Genomic DNA, 21,651 nt, shown 5'->3' on the forward strand with positions numbered 1-21,651 from the left:
GGTGGGTTCGCAACCCTTCCACTACGTCGAGGTTCCCTCAACTCTTGAGGTGGAACCGACCTACTGGATGAACTCCCATCAACAACTCTTGTTGATATAATAGGCTCTTCAACAACTTTTGTTGAAGTTTCAGTAGTTTCATTGGAAAGCTCACGTAACACGACTTTGCTTCGTGGACTGTGCTCCCTTATATGATCCTCCCCCAAGAAAGTAGCGTTTATTGAAACAAACACCCTATTTTCCGTCGGATCATAAAGATAACCCCCTCGTGTACCTTTGAGGTAGCCTACAAAGAGACACAATCTCGACCATAGTCAACTTCTTGGGATTAGCCTCAAGCACATGTGCAGGGAAACCCCAAATGCGGAAATGACATAAACTAGCTTTACGCCCATTCCACAACTCCAGAGGTGTTTTTGCAACACTCTTGGAGGGAACACAGTTGAGTATGTACACCGCAGTCTCTACTGCAAACCCCAAAACGAATCTGATAAGGAAGCATAACTCATCATCGAACGAACCATGTCTAACAAGGTCCTATTTCTCTTCTCTGCTACACCATTCTGCTGAGGTGTACCCGACGCTGAGAGTTGGGAAACGATTCCATGTTCTATCAAATAGTCCTGGAATGCGGAGTCCAAAAACTCTCCACCTCGATCTGATCGAAGTGTTTTAATCCGTCTATCCAATGCGTTTTCAACTTCAGCCTTGAACTCTTTGAACTATTCAAAGGATTCAGACTTCTGTTGCAAAAAATAAACATACTCGTACCTAGAGTAATCATTAGTAAAACTGATAAAATACTTATAGCCACCCTAGGCTCGCACATTCATAGGACCAAAAAGGTCAGAATGTACTAACTAAAGAGGCTGTTAGCTCTAAAACCTTTTCCAGTAAAAGGTCATTTAATCATCTTACCTTTAAGACAAGATTTGCACACAGGTAAAGAATTTTCTTCTAACTCACTTAGAAGTCCATTCTTCATCAATCTCTCAATCCTATTGAGATTGATGTGCCCTAAACGTAGATGCCAAAGTTGGACATTTTCTTTTGGAGAAATTTGTTGATGTTTTGATTGAGTTACGATAGTTCTGAACATTTTAGTATTATGAAGGGAATTAATGGCTAACGAACTTAGCACATATAAATTTGATTCTAGATTAGTTGTGCAAATAAAGACACCATCTTTATGAATAAACGCTTTACTCAATTCGAAAGAGATAGTGTATTTACATTGCAATAAGCACTTTACAGAAATAAGGTTCCTTTTTAGTTCAGGAACAATATATATATCAGTTAAATTTAGAAACCTATTCTGTAAAGTCAACTGGATCCCTCCCACTGCCACAATTGAGATGACGTGCCCGGTGCCTACTCGCATTATCATCTCACCAGCCTCCAGCTGTCGTCAGGATCTAATCCCCTGAAAAAAAGAACAAACATGGTTAGTGGCGCCTGAATCAATTATTCAGGAAGAATCGTCATTCTCCACTAAACAAGTTTCGAGTACAAGTAAATCATATTTACCTTTATATGCCTTGGCCTTAGCCTTGGCTGCTTTCTTCTCCTTAAGATATCGATGACAGTTTCTCTTTCAATGTCCATCTTGATTGCAATGGTAAACTTTTCTTTAGCAACTGGTGGACGCCTCCTCGGGGCGACAGGCAGTGAGTTAGCAGGTGCCCCTCACCCTTCTGCCTCTCCTTACTTTTTAATAAAGATTGGTATGTCTGCAACTCGTTGAGGAGAGTTGTAAGGTTATATTTCACTTTGTTAAGAATCACATTGCTAACAAAGTGCAGGAAGCTCTCTGGCAATGAATGTAGGATTATGCTAACCTGGCTGCCCTCATTGATGGTAGACCCATTTAACTCTGCCACATTAAAGTGGACCATCATGTTTAGCACATGTTCACGAACAGAGGTGCCTTCTTGCATTTTAGAGTTGAATATATATTTTAGAGCTCATGCATAAGCTGTTCAACCGGTTGTCCAAACATTCCCCGTAGAGACTCCATGATCTCACGAGCTGAGACCATAGGCTTATGCTTTTTGGCCAAGACGTCAGAAAGACTTGCCAAGATATAGGCTCACGCCTGCTCATTCGCCCTTGTCCATTGCTCGTATGCCTTCCAAAAATTTCGAGCGACATTTGGAGCTGGAATAGAAGGACAAGCCTCCGTGAGATCGAACATGAGATTCTCGATGATTAGGATCGTCGTGATCATATGTTTTCATGTTGAAAAATTGTCGCCACATTATCTTTGTTAAGCACTGAAAAATTGTCGCCAGTCAATTTTTCAGTGCTTAACAAAGATAATGTGGCTGTTGCCATTTGAAAAAGTTGTTGAAAATACGAACAAATCTTGATTAGTTTTGCTAAACCACGTTTAAACCAATTTGTTTTGCAAAATAGTTTCAAGTACCTTATTATATAGACTTCTATTTTACGATGATGCTCTAGTGAGTTAGGACAAATGCCACCGGTAAGGTGATCAGTTGCCCTTTTACTGGGATGAGACATTCTCAACCATTAGGTAGAACCAACTCTTGGAACTAAACCTAACAACCACCATTTTTCGGTCCAGAATCGTTGACATTTAACTATTCCGTGTAAGTGTAACCCCTCATTTTCGGTGCCAGAGTCTTGCCGTAATGCGCTTGCCATAGGGAAAAGACAAAATACGACAAGAGACTAAGTTACCTTATCCTCTTACAGGAGGTCAAATAAAGAAACGTGCAAAACTTCCATCCTTTAGGGGGACACTCCCAGGGTGCCTTGAGGCGATGCGTAATAACTTTATTCAACCTAACGAGGGAGACCGAGGGATATGCTGTCGCACTTCCCACTCCCACTTACTATGAACATTCTCTCCATCCACCTTGATATTGACCCACCCAAACACCATCCGTTGAGGGGGACACGCCAAAGGTGCTGCGAGGCCGAGGATAGATCTCACGGTGTGGACTTAAGGAGAAAAGTGAAAGGTTTAAGTGAAGCATCTTATGCTTCAAGTGCCCCAAGTATCTCTCACTGAATGTTCTACCTAGAGATTCATTAACCTAGACAATCTGGCTACTGATTTTAGTCTAAGTGGTCTTTTTAAAGTCCGCTCATAAACAACGTTTGTTTATGAAATATAAACAAGTTCAAGTAGTCACATTTAAACACTTTAATGGATTGTCCTTAACTAGTATGCATGCATCAAATCTATCTAGTTCACCTTTCCAGGTAAGTTCCCAGATAGGGGTGTAACATTTCCATTAACTTAAATACCTCAGCCTAGACAAAACCCGCCTTAGACAAAAGGTCCCTTATAGATAGATTTGCTACAATTTAACATTTTATTAGCCAATTTAATCCTATTAAACTGATTAAAAGATTAAAGCCTTAGGGTTGCTAATCATATTAGAACCGTGATCTTAGGTCTATGTGATCCAAGTTTTAAACATTTTAAAACATGAATTAAACCTAAGTGAGCATGCATGTCTTTCTTATTTCTTTTAGTTCTAATTTCTTTTTAACTCTTAAAAAGAAACAACTAAAAAAATAGCGCATAACGAGGCGTTTATAACAATTATAAAGTAACCTATGTGTCATGCTTCATGCAATGTTCAGTCATTACTATATAACTTTTATATAACACGTAATAACCAAGCAAACATGCTATCATTCACCCTTATACTAGAGCAATTATAATATAAAGATGATACATGTCAATACTTTTTATGCATGCATAAATATAACTTTTATATTAATGATGCATGAGCATGCTCTTACATAACAAAATCATGCTTATCTAAATTATAATAATTACAATAAAGAGATGATGTATGATCAATGCATAACCTAAGGTGGGATTTACTATATGTGCATACCATATGACATATAACGCATACATCGCATGTAATAAACAAATAGATTAATGGACTGAAAAGAACCAGAATAAAAAACCTATCTATTACATTTGTCATCGAGCAAACCGGTTCACAGGCGAACCGAGTCTTGAACCGTCAGGAGGTCTCCATCATATAGCAATCTTTAGCAGGTAAACGATCGTTCAGTGTGCACTAGACGATAGAAACTTTAGCAAACGATCACGTAGACAACAACGAGGTGACGAAGCCTGAACGTCCATGCGATCGTGTAGTGTGACGATAGGTAAACGATTTACCTTAAGTTACTAAGCGATCGTTTAGTCAGTTACTAAGCGATCAAGCTTGCTGACCTAAACGATCATCTAGTGCGCTTTAAACTATATGCAAGCGTCTCATCGTCTATACGATCCGTGCAACCAAGTAAATGATTTACCTTATGATGCTAAGCGATCGTTTAGTCAGTTACTAAGCGATCAAGCTTGCTGACCTAAACGATCATCTAGTGCGCTTTAAACTATATGCAAGCGTCTCATCGTCTATACGATCCGTGCAACCAAGTAAATGATTTACCTTATGATGCTAAGCGATCGTTTAGTCAGTTACTAAGCGATGAAGCTTGCTGACCTAAACGATCGTCTAGCGTGCCTGCGCATTAAACGATCTGTCTCTTATACACATCTAGATGTGTATAAGAGACAGGCGTTAAGCGATCTGCGAGCATCTTATTGTTTACACGATGCGCGCATCCAGGTAAACGATTTACCTTGCGATACTAAACAATCGTTGAGTTAGTTACTAAGCAATGAGGCTTGCTGACCTAAACGATTGTCTAGTGCGTGCGCTCGTTAAACGATACTCAGGATCGCGTGCCCGATCATCTTCCCAATACGTTCAACCACGATCGCATACTTCTTCATCTTCACTATGCGATGGACAACGATCACGTACAACCTCTTCTGCACCATACGATCAACCCTTGATCGTCTCCTTCCTCGAAGAGCTGCCCTTTGCCCAAAACTTCAACAAACGACGCAAGACTTCAAACACTTTGAATATAGACTTGATTATGAATATATATGCCTAAAAACACAGTGGCCTTTACATACAGTCACAAATGTAAAAGGAATTTAAACAGACCGAGGAAATTCATCCCGAAACATCCATTAATCCGACACATCCACAGTAGTATTAACATTTAAAACAACGTAGAAATGCACCCACCAAGAATGTAAACGTTATTTCGTTGCAACAAATGAAATCGGAGTATCAGAAACCTGGCTCTGATACCAATTGAAGGATCTCAAAACAAGAATTTCATGAGCGGGTTTAGATCGCTCCAATTTGCACAATGACCGGAATATAAACGCAATACATTCTATATCAATAGTTATGCATAATAAAACTCAACAACAACATGCTCAGTAAAGGATAAAACATAGAGAAGGGGTTCATTACCAGGGAAGACGATCTTCGCACTTCTAAACCTAATGCAGCAGAAAACCTCCAAAGATCTACCAGCACTCGACGAATCTCTCATCAGTTACTGCACGATTCGAGCGTACACGAACAAGTAATCGGGGAAAACACCACCACCAGGGAGACCCAAGTATCCTCGGCATAAAAACCCATAGAGTGGGCTCTGGTGAGTTTGATAGAAGACGGAGGACAGAAAATAGTGTAGACGACAAGCGCACACGGAAGGAACTTTTGCTATCGTATAGCGGGGACGCTTATCGTATAGTAAAACTACACGATCGTTTAGGAAAAATTGGACGATCGTTTAGGAAATTGGTATACAATCGTTTAGGGAACGCGCGAGTTAGACGATTGTTTAGACAACTGAGAATCTATTGTATAGGCTCTCGGCGATCAATCATTCACGATCTCTTTAGGGTACGGGATTTCAATTGGACGAACGAAATTACATATCAATTGAAAACGATTTTCAAACTTTTAATCCTGCTGGTTACCCCAACGCTCGCTTCCCACGTTCCCACGTTCAAACGTGAAAAATGGTTAATTATTAAATAATTAATCAATTAATTTATTTAATAAATATAACCATATTATATTTATATCTTATAGTTTGATATCATATATCTACTATAGTATTTTTTTCTAAATTTGATATAAATCCTCCAAAATAATGTATCTCATACATTTAGCATATTATATCATATATAATTAACCATTCCAATTATATCATATATAATTGTAATTACACTACCCACAACATAGTTACACTACGAAAATTTATGGAAAACCAAAATTCTGCATGCATGCATCTGCTCAACCCAATATTCATCGCAGTGTAACCCTCAGCGTCAATACTCTATGCCTTACGCTACGATTAGAAAAAGCCAGTGTAGTTCCGCTCGGTTATAGCGTAACTATGTTTTACCTCGATATTAAAGGATCTTTTAGACCTTTTGCATGAGAGATTCATTTCAATTTGATTTTTTCTCTCAACTTTTCAGACTTCTGCACTTTTTCTTTCTCTCTTTTTCTTATCTTTCATCCATCCTTGCCATTCCTTGATGAATCTTGAAGAGATGCAAGGTTGAAGGTAAGTAATTCTAGTCTAGGTTAGGTTAAATTTTAACATTTCTTAGTTATGAGGTTGTAATTTTTATATTTCTTGATGTAACTTCTGATTTCTTGATGATTGCTTACTGTAACTTCATTCTTGAATGATGAATAAATTTCTATGTATTGAATGTTAGAGTTTTTGGTCAACTCTCTTTAATTCTTTGAATACTTGATTTTGAATATGTCTATGTGTTTAATTTCAAAGAGCAAGAACTAAGTGTTATTGTGTATGATTTAGGTTAATTTGATTAATCTTTTTCAAATATTGCATGATAGTTAAATTCAAGAACCAAGAATTAATAATCTAGGCTTTCCAAACTATTAATTTATCTTATCTAATTTCCCTTTCGTAATGCAAGTGCTTGATTAATATGGATGCTATCGAACACACTTAATTGTGCATTTAAAATTGATTTAATTGTTAATCATGAATTTGAGCATGCATCTCTAGGCTATTAGGTTGTATTGCGGAGTCATTAATTCTCAAGCAAATTTACTTGTTGAAGGCCAATGAACTGCCAAGAATGTGAAAAAGACACCAATACTTAGACTAGATTCTTTTAAAAAATCGAGTCACTTTCAATTTCAATTCTGCATTACTTATCTTGTTTTACATTCTTGCACCATTTTACCAACTTTTCAATAACCCCCCTTCCCCACATTAGTTACCGATTGGATTCAAAGTTTATGTTAATTATAATAGACTTACTGTGGACAATTTTGTTCTTGACATCTATACTACGTTAGTAGTGCAGGTAGTTAGATCAAAGTTTTACAAATTTATTTGATCCTTAGAGCGTGATAATGACACGCATTTCGAGTAGATTATTCTTCAACAAATTTTAGACTTCAATAAAAGTTTTTTAGTTGCTTGATTCTTAATTATTAGTCCAAAATATATAAATTCATCCATATATCTCATTGCTTTTTTTTTTTATTTAATTTTTTTAACTTCTTTGAATTTCTCCAAAGTATCCCTTGCATTAAAAATAATCTTCCAAATTGCGACAACTAAAACATTAGAAAACGAACAAATATCACTTACAATTCAATTTCAACTATATAGAATATTAAAATCATTGTTACTGTCCATTTCAACTTATAAGATATTATTGACCTCATTTATAGCATCACTTTATCAAATTAACTTTTATATATCATATGAATGATGTTATAAATAGTTTAGTTTATGTGTATTGTGTCAATTTTTTTAATCATTCAATGGAAAATTTTCAAAAGAATACCTTTTTAGATAATTTCAACAAAAATTAAATTGGAAAATTTGAGAGTGGAAGACATAGTTCTGCACCTAAGTTTAGAGATGTTCACGGGACGGGGCGGGATCGGGGATGTCATTCCTCATCCCCATCCCTGCTTCCCATTTCATTCTCCATCCCCGTGAAATTCTCTACGGGAATCGGGACGGGATTCCACACGGAGAATTTGCAGGGATCGGGTTCCCCGCAGGGAATTTTTCACCATTAATCTATTTTATATATATATTTTTTTTTGTAAAAAATCAATTAATTTAAATCACTAATATGAGCAAATTGTAATTAAATAATTAACTTTATGACTAAATTGTTTATCATGGATAGTTTTACTTGACAATTTGAATTTAAAGATAGATTAAAAAAGCTAATTAAATTTTCTTAGTAGAAAGGAATAAATATAAATCAAATTATTCACATATATAATCTAAATTTAAATATTCAATTTAAACATATTCATTATCTTTCCCAATAAACAATCAAATTTGAAATTTAAATATTTATATAATAATAATAATAATAACAAAACATTAGATAACTATACTAAACAAATATATAGAAGCTAATCGGGGTTGGGACGGAGAATGGGGCAAGGGCGGAGACGCCATCCCTGTCCCCGTTTAGCTCACGAAATTTTTTTTCCCCACTCCCTCCCCCATTCCCCGTAGGGCCCTGTGCCTATGGGGAAATTGGATATCTCTACCTAAGTTCCATACTTCTCCTTTGTATATTTACACACAAAAAAAGTTTTTTTTTTTAATTTGCTTCTAACATGTGTCAAATTTTAATATTAATTCACATGAAATGATGTTGTAAATAATGTAGTATATATGTATTGTTCAAATTTTTTTAATCATTCAGTGGAAAATTCTCAAAAGAATACCTTTTTAGACAATTTCAAAGAAAATTTAAACGAAAAATTTAAAAGTGGAAGACATAATTGAAAGAGCAATAGCTGCACCTAAGTTCCATACTTCTCCTTTCTATATATACACAAAAAAAGGAGAAATTATCAGGAATAACATCTTTAACTTTTCATCTTACAACACTAGCACACACTTCTTAAAAATTCGTTTAAATAATTTTTCTCGATTGATCTCAGTTGAGATTGACCACCAAGATTTAGTTTTAAAAACAACTTTTTCTACGTTTTGGCTTTCTTGGTACATCTAGGTAGATTAAAGACCAAGATTCTAATAATTTTCTCAATATTATATAATATACCAAAATCTTATACCAAATCGTATATTGTTCGGACTCCGAGACTAGCGTGTCGTGACCGTTCCTGGCCTGAGCAAAGATAATTTATTTTCACTGATTCAAAACTTATACTACAAACGTAGCAAAGTGGTAAGATCGGGGTTGAATCCATGGAGAGACTCTTGAGTTAACTTAGACCAATTAATGAATTCCAAGTAGAAAAAGGGTTTTGATGATTCTTGATTTTATTTACAAAATAAGTTAAAAACCAAATAGAGAAGAATAAATAAGAGCTAGCACAGAAAAGAGGATTGAATCAAATTAATGGAAAATCTTGGGATTAGTTTGTATGCTTTTTATTTTCTATCATTAGATACTAGTTAATTTCATTAATTATATGAACCCCTCAACCTATTAGAAATTCTAATAGTCCAATTAGCCAATTTTGATAACAATCTAAATCAGTCCTGATTTAGTTTTAAACTTTTCCTTCACATACGAGTTAAAACAGAAAAGCATTAAGTAAAGGGTTCAATTGTCGAGACACACTACAAGCCGGACATCCAAATCTTATAGCATGATTTATTTGGGAAGGATTATACTAGGCATACATGAATTTGGCCAGAAAAAGAAATATGCGATCCTAATACGTGTAACTTAATCACTCAATTATGCATAGGTTAAAATGATTTTGCATATAAAAAATTCAATAAATTAGTTTGTCAGAAAAATTCACCAAATTTCTATTATTAATAAATCAAATCCACCCAAAAGGGGTCACAACAATTGAATAAATTAAGTGGTAACTTCAAGAACTAAGACATACAAACTATCCCAAGAAAATTACCTAGCCTCTAAAAGGCATATAGGAATTACAATGATCAAATGAATGAGTCGAAGCTGACTTTGACGATGATCGATCGGAGATTTGGCTTCAATGGCTCTTAAAACTGAACTAAACTCTCAGAATTCACTCTATTCGAAAGAGGAATAAGTTAGGCTGCTGTTTTTAACTCTTTTTTCTGCGTGCTTCCAATGCTGAACACTAACGCATTATTTATAAGTTGTATGCAGCGTCACAATGTTGGAAAATAACGTTGCAATGCTTGTTTGCGCTGCACGTTCATCAATTTTCCATCAACAGTCGTAGCGTTGCAATGCTTGGAAGGGCGTTGCAATGTGAGTGTACTTCCTTACAGCGTTGAGGTTCGAGCGTTGAGGTGTGTTGCAACGTTGGCGATGATTCAATTCTTGGAGCGTCACGACGTTTGGGGCAGCGTTGCAACACTGGCCTGCACTTGATGGTACTGCCTTCCAGCGTCGAGTGAGCGTTGGACTAAGGCTTGTGAAGAGCGTTGTGGCGTTGAGTGTTCTATTGGATACTCGATACTCGCTACTTGCTTACTTGATACTCGCTACTCACTTCCTCGGTGCTCAATGCTTGTTTTCTTCGTGGAATTTGACTCGATGGTACTCGATAGTTGACCGTACTCATGGCAATTTGGCTATCTCAACTCCTTTGAAGCCCGAATGCTTAAATCAACTCCTAATTGCTTCAAATTAACCTTGTTTGACTTCAAATCACAAATTCCACCTCATGATTGTTCAATGCCTACAAAATAGGGAAATAAACATGTAAAATCCGATAATGAGCCGAAATTAAGCTAAGAATAATAGCTGTTTTTTAGAGCTAACATATATATTTTCAAGATTTCTTACCAAATATTATATTAAAATCTTAAATAATTTTTTAAAAATATTTAACACAGTTTCTAATTTTTAAATCAATTTATCAATTATTCTAGATGAATATTTTAGATGAATCTCAAGTGATTGGTTTTTATTTTTAAATTTTAGAAAATATTAAAATTTTCAAAAAAAAAAAAGGTAAGATATGGAAAATATATAAAATTTCGATATTATCTCGAGTAGATTAATATCGAGATTTAATATATTTTCCACATTTTACTTAATAGTTTTTTTTTGCAGAATTTAATCTTCTCCAAAATTTTAAAATAAAAATGAAATCATCCATGTGAAAAAATCTAATTAGTAAACTAATTTGGAAATTTAAAATTCGAAAATATAAATTGGCCAAAAATTATGTAAGAATTGAATATAATATTTGATAAAGATAAACAATTTAGATAAAATTTAAAAATATATAAAGTTTGGTATAAGATTTGGATAGATCCATACTATTTGAAAAAATGAGTAGAATCTCGATATTAAATACCTAAATATAGCAAAAGGTCCAAAACAATTGATAAGTTAGAATTTTTTTTTTTTTTTTTTTAGTAGATTCGATCTCGTTAGAGATGGATTGAGAAAAGCTATTTAAATAAATTTTAAAAAAGTATACTAATTTTGTAAGATAAAAACTTAACGTACTATTTTTAATAATTTTTTAAAATTTATTTTTGATCTGTGTTAAATTTTAATTGGGTGCAACCAATAGACAGGTGCAACCCAAAATATTTTGGTAATTGAAATATATCCCAAACTTCAAGGGTATCTTTATGTTATTTAACCTTTTAGTAAACAAAATTTTCATCTAATCAAACAGAGGAACACAAGCAAGATCTAATCTATAAAAACAGGCCAAAATAAGCCTACAAAAACAGAGCTCCTGTCTTCTTCTTTTGTTTCATTGTCCACTTTGATCCAAAAAATGAGTTCCAATGGCGTTTCTTCATCCATCTCCAAAAGGTACACAGAATTCTCAAACATTAAAACTTCACATCGAAATTAAACGAAAATCAACTCATTAATTTCTTCATCTCTGTTTTCTCTATTGCAGATTGGCCGGAAAAGTGGCTATAATAACCGGCGGAGCAAGTGGGATCGGCGAGTCGACGGTGAGGCTTTTTGTTGAGAATGGAGCCAAAGTGGTGATCGTTGATGTCCAGGACGACCTCGCCGCTGCTCTCTGCAAAGTGCTCGGCGACGATGTTTCCTATTTCCACTGCGACATTACCGACGAATCCGGCATCTCGAATGCCGTCGACTTTACTGTCCAAAAGTACAGAAAGCTTGACATCATGTTCAACAACGCTGGCATTCGTGGCAATGTAACAGCCACGACGATGACTACGGACATGAATGACTTCAAGAAAGTCTTCGATGTCAACGTGTTCGGTAGTTTCATGGGAGCTAAACACGCTGTCAGGTGAATTCAAAAGTTTATGTCCCGTGTTTATCAAATAATACCTTAAATCTTACGACTTTGTCACTGAAATCAAGAAATTTAAATCAATGGGTCATCGAAAATTTAATCATTTATTCATATTCTTTTCGTTAGAGTGATGGCTCCGGCGAAGACAGGGTGCATCCTGTTTACGTCAAGCATGGCATCGGTGATATGCAGTGGTAATGCGCCAGCGTATTCGGCATCGAAGCATGCAGTCGTAGGATTAATGAAGACGCTAGCCGTTGAATTGGGGCCTTACGGGATCAGAGTGAACGCGATATCGCCGTTCGCGACGGTGACACCGATGTTGCTTCCATCGAAGGATGTGGGGCAGAAGAAGGCAATGGAGGCCGTCATTTCTATGTCAGGGAACTTGAAAGGGGCAATAATGGAGGCTGAAGATGTAGCCAAAGCAGCTCTGTATTTAGCAAGTGATGAGTCCAAATATGTCAGTGGATTGAATCTTGTGGTTGATGGTGGCTTCAGTCTTACTAATCCTAGCTTTGAATTTAATACCAAAGCTTATGGACAATGAAATTTAATTATCCCATCTCTTCAAACATTTAATAAATATATCATGTATTGTTTGATTTCATGTTGTATGGGTTATTTTGATTGACAAATTACAATGAAGTTAAATTAAATGAATAGTTGTAAATATAACATTCAAAATATTAACAGATATAACATAATGTGAAAAAAAAAAGTATAAATATAGCAAAATTTAGATCAATTCTCAAAATCTATCAATGATAGACCATATTGCTAATAGACTTTTGCTATATTTGCAATTCTTTACATATGTGTTAGATGATATTAGTTCTAAAAATGCTATCAATTGCAATTAATACCTAGTTAATATCTAGTTTATTTACATTAATAATTCAAAACTAGAGTTAAAAGATTGCTAGGTAAAAATGAGGGTCACATTCAACAATAATAAATTGTGTTTAAAAAACATTATGCCTTACCAAAAAAAAAAAAAAAAAAAAAAAAAAAAAAAAAAAAAAAAAACTTGAGCTACAATTTTCATTTTTAATTGCAAACTAATCCGACTAAGGTTATTTTGGTTGTAAAACTTATTCAATATTACAATTTAATTTCGTAAAGTTGAAAGTTTAAAATTAAAATAGATAGACAGAATTACAAAATATATGTTATTAAAATCACATATAATTTAAAAGTTAAATAACAGATTAGCAATTTAGACTATTTTAAAAATTTATCGAAAAATACAAATACTATATTTAAATATTTCAAAGTAAATAACATAAAACAAGTACTAAAATACTATTTTAATACTTTCTTTAAAGATGATACGATGTGAAAAATATCTAGTACGAAAGTAATATGAAATTTTCTATACTATCATCCTTATTGTTTGTTAAAAAATATATTTATTTTCAAATATAGAAAAATGAGATAATTTATTAATAAATACAACAAAATTTCATTATTTATCAATGATAAATAGTAATAGATATCTATCCGTGTCTATCAGTAATTTGTTAGATAGTGATATTTTGCTATATCTAAAAATATTTACAACAATTTTACCATTTAAAACAATTATTCATAGATATTTAAGAAGCATAAATCAAAATAATATAAAAAAAATGATGTGTCAAATTCGAAAGTAAAATAACATGTACTAGTGACGTTATCCATATAAAGTAACATGTACACTAACATGTACCAAATTAAATGTTTTGACAAATCTGCATGAAGAAAATATAAATTAAATGTATTTATTCATGACATTGACAACATGGAAATCAACGTGATTCACGACATTTAAAATGGATACAAACGTAGGAGTAATTCTTAAGGAATAATATGTTCTAAGAAAATAAATCTTAAGAATAAAATTATTAGTGTATAGCAACGTAGAGACAAAAACAAACCATGAAAATTCTAACAACAAAGTTTTTTTTAGATAAAATATATTTAAAAGCATTAGAAAAAATAGAGTCATCTGACAAAGTAGAGGACATCGTGTCTCGAAAAAGTCCAAACTAAAAAAGCTCTTTTGACCCCTCAATCGAAGAAGAGACACTACAAAAAATATCGTGCAGAAGCCAAGCCTCTCTATCGTAACGGCATGAGCAACCCTATTTCAAGCCCTATTACCAAAAGAAAATCTCAGAGCATTCATATGAGAAGCGAGGAAAAGAATATTCTTAGCAACATTTGGCGTCTCAAATAAATTCACGCTATTAATCTTTAAGTTAACGATAATCTCTAGAGAATCTTAATTGACCTCCAAATGGAGTAAGTACTCTAAAAATTTGTCATAGATGCATCTCACGCCTTCTACTATTGCCAAACCTTCAAATACTTTCACTGGTTATCTCATGTATACCACCATGAAATTGAAGGTCGAAACTACAACACCTAATTAATGATATGTTTGAATTGACTTGGAAAAAGTATTTTTTTTTCTCGAAAAATTCATTTTTATTTAAATATTTTTAATAAAGATTGTTGAAAATATACTTCAAAAGCTATTTTGAGTGATTGTCAAAAACTCCAATATTTTTTTTAATATAAATTAAATCAAACACTTAAAAATACATTCCAAATATACTCTTGAATCTATGATTTAATTTGAGAAAATTAAAAATTTAGAGGGGAAGTTGATACACTAACTTCATAGGTTTAAAGTTACAATAATTTTGATTCTTTCAATTTTTTTATACAAACAAAAAAATAACAGAAATGATGACAATCATTACCAACATCTTCCTAACATCATGATTCACGTGGAAGGACTTCAATGACAATTTATGTTTCAGACTTTAGTTCATTGTTTGTGTAGAAAATTTATTTGTTTGGACAATTATTTTATTCGTTTCCAACATATATGAGAACTGAGAGAGCCAAAGAATGAAATATCTCGAGGTTAGATATTCAATTTTCCTACCTCACAATTAGTACAATATTTTTGTAAAAAAAAAAAAAAAAATGAAACCACCGTTTGTCTGATTTTTTTACCATTTGTTAGGGACATAAATGGTTATGAAATTGACAAATAAAGATAAGTAGAAGAGTGTAAACATACTAACAATTTATTAGCTATGCCCACGGAGAGAGGAAAAATAGTTTATTATTAAAGAGAATAGTTCAATATACAGCGTCGTCAGAAACGCCTCTAGGATTAGAGAATTTATAAAACACATTTCTCTAAACCTTAGTTTAAAAAATGTAAATAATGTAAATATGACAAATACGAATACAACTTAGTCGTTTGAAGTGACAAATAACAGATTGAGGCATTTCAACATAAATAACCTTATTAAGTGAAGTGCATAACTCTTATACTACAACTGCTTTATAAAAATAGGGGGAAGGAGAAATTAGACTACTATCTTTGATGTAGATAGGAGGTAGTTGAGGCACTAAGTTGAATTTTAAAGTCTAGAATCAATATATTAGAGTTAGAAAGTCTGTGTTTGAGGTGCATAGTTGTTTAATTGGAGTTAAGAAGTCTGTGTTTGGAATAAAATTGTTTAGTTAGAGTTAGAGAGAGGAGAAATAAAGATGGGAAGATGAAATTCTTTGATAAATGTAAAAAAAGAGAGAAAAATAGGAAAATAAAGTTTCTTGATAAAATGTGTAAACTTCAATAGTGAAGTTGGTGGAGTTAATTTATTTAATACCGACACAAGTCAAATATCCCTTAAATGTAAGTCAATTGAGTCATGTTCATTATGATTCATATACATTTTTTAAGGAATCTCAAGGCCAAACTTTAAGGTAAGCTAATTAAGAAATTTCTAAACATATTTGTAGAAGAAAATGTCTTGAGATATGATTCAGAATGAGGAGAAATCTAAGCTCCAAAATGAATCTGAAATAGGATTCAACAGGAGGCCAAGGGAAACCGGGTGAAATGGGAAGGAAGAGCAATCCCAACAAATCATTGTAAGTGGTTTCTTTAGCATATTCTGAAGTATATGCTATTATTATGAATGAATGCTTATTACCATGAGAAGAGCATGAGATTGGGATAGTCAGGGGATCAACAAACCTAGCTCCTGAGCTCGAGATAAAATCTCACAGAATGGTGATGGGACCGAGAAGTCTAGTTCCTGAGCCTGTGGGAGGAACCTTGCATGGGATGGTCAGAGGGTCGATGGGCATAGCTTCTGAGCCCATAAAAGGGAGAATTATGTGCACATAAGGTTGTTAATGATTTAAATATGAAATGTTAACTATCTACCGTGTGTGTAGGTAGGTTTGTGAAAAGCTTCATTCAGGATGGAGGTTTGCGTAGTAACCTCTTGTTATGATATATTGAGATGTTTATAAGTTGATATAGACTTATAACTATGATTCCACTCACTGGATTTCAAAGCTCATGTTTTATTTTCATGTTTTCCTTGCAGGTAGCAAAAGAATCTGGGTTACAGGAAGTGGTCGAGGTCTGCCACGAGATAGATTAATTATTAGAATAAAGTTTGTAGTCGGGATGGGGTTATTGTTGTAAAACATAGTTTAAAATGTGTAAACTAGTTTCCCAAACAAAGTTGCAATTTCATTATTTTCGTTAAGTTTTCCGCTGCGTAATTAATTGTTTTAAAGGATACTAGTAAGAGTAGACAATGAATGTCATGAAAGAGTGATATCTGTTGTCTTCACATCTCATTTTGGGTAAGAGGTAAACTCAGGAGGGGTTGTGCCATGAGTGTATCATGAACTCCTATTCACGAGAGATTGTCCTTTGATTTGTATAGGTGAGAGTGGCCAGTTCGCCGACTCAATAAGCGTATTTTGGGAACAAGACTGAGTGAGGAGTTAGGAACATAATAATACAAGATGAAATTCACTTCTTCCCGACTTCAGGATAAGTAAATGAGTGTTCCCTTAAGCGGTGTCTCCAAGACTTGAACAAAGGGCTCTACTCTCTCGTTGGCCTGAGAGGGATTTCTATTTATTGGTTGCACCATAAACAGGTTGTTCATTAGAGGAGCACTGGTACTTAAGGATACAGAGGTAACCCAAGAATAAAATGGTAATTTTACCTAGTTGGTATTATGGACACTCGTGAAGGACTAACTTGCTGTTATTGGTTATATTCGTGGAAACAGAAATATATCTAAAGTGCGAAGAATGCAGCTATCGGTCTTTAGTGGAGTGTCTAATAGTTAACAAATATTGATTAATTTAATTAAAGAATTTAATTAATTAATCTCATATCGTTTAACTAAAGGAAAAAAGGAATGATTTGAATTATTCAAATCAATTGATGGAATAACATATTAATGAGATTAATATGATATGGTTAATTATAGACCTTATCTATTGATAGATCTTGAAAAGAACTATATTTTCTATATTAATTGCCTCAATTCTACTTCAATTATTTTCTTAAAATATCTATTTTATAGGTAAAATTTAATCCCCACACCTTTGGAGTCATTATGAGAAATTTGGTGTTAAATGGAGACAAATTAGACAAAAAAATCAACTAAGAAGAAAAGAGTTGGAAATTAGTAGTTTGAAATCACTTTCACAAACATTCAACATTTTTAAATTCAACATCAAGAGATTTTCATATAAAACTATACAAGTCACAATTGTGTAAACTCTGGTTCCAAACTACATTTTGATAAATCAAGATCGTATAAAACCATCAAGAGTTTAGAAATCATGATTTAAATATTTTTGAAATATCAGTCAAGTAAAAAAAATCATGCCATCACATTTCATAAATCATAACATACTATAATATATAATTAGTTTCTACATCAAAACATTTGAAAGTAAACCACTCATTGTTAATTGACTCCTCCTCATAATTCAGTTTCTCCATCTCCCGTTTATCCTGAAATTATATTGATGAATCCTCTAGTTATCCTTCACATGACCCTAATCCAATTATTTGAAAATTAATCTTCAAGTATAACCAATTTCACTTAAACTTTTGCCAGATCCTTAATTTGATCTAAGGTAGAGTTTGATTTTTAATTTGGTCCTTCAATTGCTCTAAAATTAACTCAAGACCTTAAAATTAATCTTCAATAGGAACTAATTCTATTCCAATTTTCCTTAATTTTTCTCATTAGCCCTATTTAGGGTTTACTTTAAATTAACCCCTTAATCAACTTCAAAGTTGACTTAGGATCCCAATTTCTTCTAATTTTAGGTTTAAGGTATCATAACAATACCAATTGGATCCCTAATTATGCTTGAGAACACCTCAATTAACCTAAAATTGATTTTCCAGCTTTTTAATGACGGACAATAGATGACAGACAGAAGTCAAACAGGAAAGTCAACTCTTTCTTCAACCTCCAGCCCAGAAATTTCCAGATCTGGCCTCTATTTTTCGGTGAGCATTTCAGACTTAAATTCATCATTTTCCAGCCATTTAAAGCTTAATTATGCTATAAAAATCTTTTATCCATCCTCTTAATTAACTTACCTCAAAGTTTGGATGTCCGAATTGCCCTAGAACTCTCGGAATCGACCAATCTTTCCACGGTGCCCCTGTTTTTTCGGTGAGAAAAAGCAGAATTTTTAGAGCTTAAAATAAGAAATGCAAGCCAATAACGATCAAATAAAAGACCATATAACTCTAGAATGACTTTCTAAGTAACTTATCTTTAAATTTGGAGCTTCTAATTAGCCTCTAACTCCACAAATTTGCTAAAAACCCGAGCATCCTGTGTTTTCGCGATAACTCTAGCAACACCGTTTTTCTTCGTTTTCCTTACTTCCTCAGCCAAATTTCTTCAAATAAAGCCTCCTACAAGATTATTCTTTACTTCCTATTTAATTTTCTTAGATTTTTCCCAATTTTCTCTCACAAGAACAGCCCTAATTCGAAAACAACTTTTTCCTCTTCTTCGGTCGGCCAAACTCAGAAAATTCGCAATTTCCTTTCTCTCTTCGTTTTCCAACTTCAATTTTCGGTTTAACACGTGCCCAGATGATTAACCCTTAACCTCAAAGTCATCAAATGAGAAATTTCAATAGAAAGCACCTCAAATTTTCCAAAATCTCTTAAAATCTCTTTTTTCCTCTTCCTCTCGGTTTTCCTATTAATTCACCAATTTCCAGACGAAATTAGCTATAATATCCTATAAGAAAAATGTTCATAAACCTCTTAAATTACTAACCTCAAAATTTCAACTTCAAATTTGATTTCTACGGCTCGAAAACTTTAAAACACTAAACCCTACTCAGACTGTCCAAAATTCAGTCTTAACTCGACTTTTCCCTTAAATTTCCTTTGATTTTCAGCCAGCTTTTCCCAACAAGTCTTAAACAAGCCAAATTTACTTTTAAAACTCAAAAATTACCAAAATTTCACCACATTTCAAGATGTTGACTTTTTTTTACTTTGACTTTGACCAATCTCGAGCATGCCAAATTCATCATTGAATTTACTTTACATGCTTAACTAAGTTCGTTACCTCAAATTATTCCTCCAATCCTTATTTCCTCTTCCTAAATGAAACAAACGCCATTCCAAATATTTTTATTTTTAATTATAAATCTTAACAAGAGATCCACATTAAACTTTATCTCAAGTCTCCGAGTTCAATCTCAACTATGTGCTTCCTAATATTGCAAGAAAGAGTAGAAGAAGAGAGGTCTTACAAGTTACTACCCCCTTTTGAGAATTTCGTCCTCGTAATTCAGGTAAGGTCGTCAAATGAATAGCTGTGGGTAACAAACTTCCATCAACTATGGGCATTCTCTTTTAGGTGACTAGGTTGTCCACATTTATAATAAGTATGAGTTTCGTTCGAACATTGTTCCTAATGATACCTATTGCATACTAAACACAAAGGTCTCCTTCTAATACAAGCAACGTATTCTTTAAGTCACTCACTAGAAACAGTTCCCCTTGTTCCCCCATTTTCTTTACTCGAACTCAAATCGGAACCCAATATACCTCCATGCTTGGATTTTAAAGTTCCTTTATTAGATACTTCAAGTGCAAATCTTTTATTCCCTTCACTTCTTGTTCATTCAATAGATGGACTGGAAAATTTAAATCCATTACCAATATATACTATTCCTCCTGCCTAGTTTTCTTCCATCACACTCTTTTTGATTCACATATCAGCTTCCATTAGTTAGAAAATTCTTTCTACTCAGCACTGGTTATTACAGGGGTATGTATTTCTTTCCTTAATCCTTCCTCAAACCACAGTATAACTCTTTGTCAATCTTGAGTTTCCTTTAGTCTCTCTCTAATAATTTTAATATTCCCAGAGTAACCTGTACTAGCTTAAGACCAATTGACTTCCTTTCCTAAACCCAATCTGTATTGATGCATCACATGGAATACACCAGTTAGTTCCAGTTAGGAGTAACTCTTATCCACTGATTCCCATAGTTGGATCCCTAACTCTCTTTCGAACCCTTCCAAAACCAATCTGTACGTTGCTGAAAAGGTTATTACTGTCCAAGGTACCATGCCAGACCACTTAGGCCAAATATCTAGGAATTTTTCACTCCATTAATTAATTTTATTAACAAACACTTCTAGTATATAACTCAACATTTGTGCTATCCTTCTATTATAACTTGTCTTCTTTCTTTACCGAGTACATACTAGCTTAAAGGATTCTCTTGCAACTCCTTTAAGTTATTTCAGGTGTTACATCCACTTCTGGATACCTCAAGATATTAAACCACACCTCTATGTCGTTAATGTTAATAAACCCACATAGTGAAAAAAAAAACACAACACACAGGAACCCAACCCACAAATATCCTATACAATGAACTCCCAAACAACAAATTATTCTTCTGCATAACACCTCCATGTAACAGCTGCAGACATTTTTCCCTATAACAACCACGTTGTCTGCAATTATCACAAACAGTGGTCTCTTTCAATCACCGACCCCAACGATGTTTGCTACAAGATGAATAATAAGATTGCACATCTACACTTGCTACTGATTCTCTGGGTTATGTCTTACCTGGCTTCTCAGATATAACTACAGGACAGATAAAGTCTCCTAACCCTTGGTTTCTCTTTTGCTTTCATTCTTCAATCATACCTTGACTTGAAACTTCCGTTACTCATGACTCTAGGTATAAGTCTCCTATTTAACGGTTCACGCGGTGTATTCGAGGAATTGCCTACACGAACATCCCTTTTTGTTTTCCTTTTTTCGCTTCTTTCTAACAAACTTTTCTCCACTCTTTTAGTTGCCTCTACCAGTTTTGAGAAATCTCTCCACTCCGCACTTACTATGACAAAGGTTCGAATTTCATCCCATAGTCCATTCTCAGACCTTTTACACTTATCAGTTTCATTTTCAAACTGAAAAATTGCACACTTAAATCATTCCTTAAATTTTTCTCCATATGGTTTTGAAACACTGTACCAACCTCAAAAATATTTTTGGATTAATTTGCTAAAATATAAAATTAATTTAACTTGATAATTCTTATAAGGCTACAAAAGATAAGAAAAATGAATAAAAAACCACGTAGTAGGGCAAACAAGCAGCTAGGTGGAGGCCATTGATTAGAGGAAAAAGTGTGCAGCTTC

General features: G+C 33.8%; 1 protein-coding gene across 1 annotated transcript; it reads left to right on the top strand.

The window, feature by feature from the left end:
- The first annotated feature begins 11,505 nt into the window (after positions 1-11,505).
- Positions 11,506-12,679, top strand: LOC120083684 (secoisolariciresinol dehydrogenase-like). Its single transcript, XM_039039525.1, has 3 exons — positions 11,506-11,647; positions 11,739-12,107; positions 12,240-12,679. The coding sequence occupies exons 1-3, from the start codon at positions 11,610-11,612 to the stop codon at positions 12,661-12,663; spliced, it is 831 nt and encodes a 276-aa protein (XP_038895453.1). The 5' UTR covers positions 11,506-11,609; the 3' UTR covers positions 12,664-12,679.
- The last annotated feature ends 8,972 nt before the right edge of the window (positions 12,680-21,651 follow it).

Source organism: Benincasa hispida, chromosome 8 (assembly GCF_009727055.1).
Source record: "Benincasa hispida cultivar B227 chromosome 8, ASM972705v1, whole genome shotgun sequence".
NCBI lineage: Eukaryota > Viridiplantae > Streptophyta > Magnoliopsida > Cucurbitales > Cucurbitaceae > Benincasa > Benincasa hispida.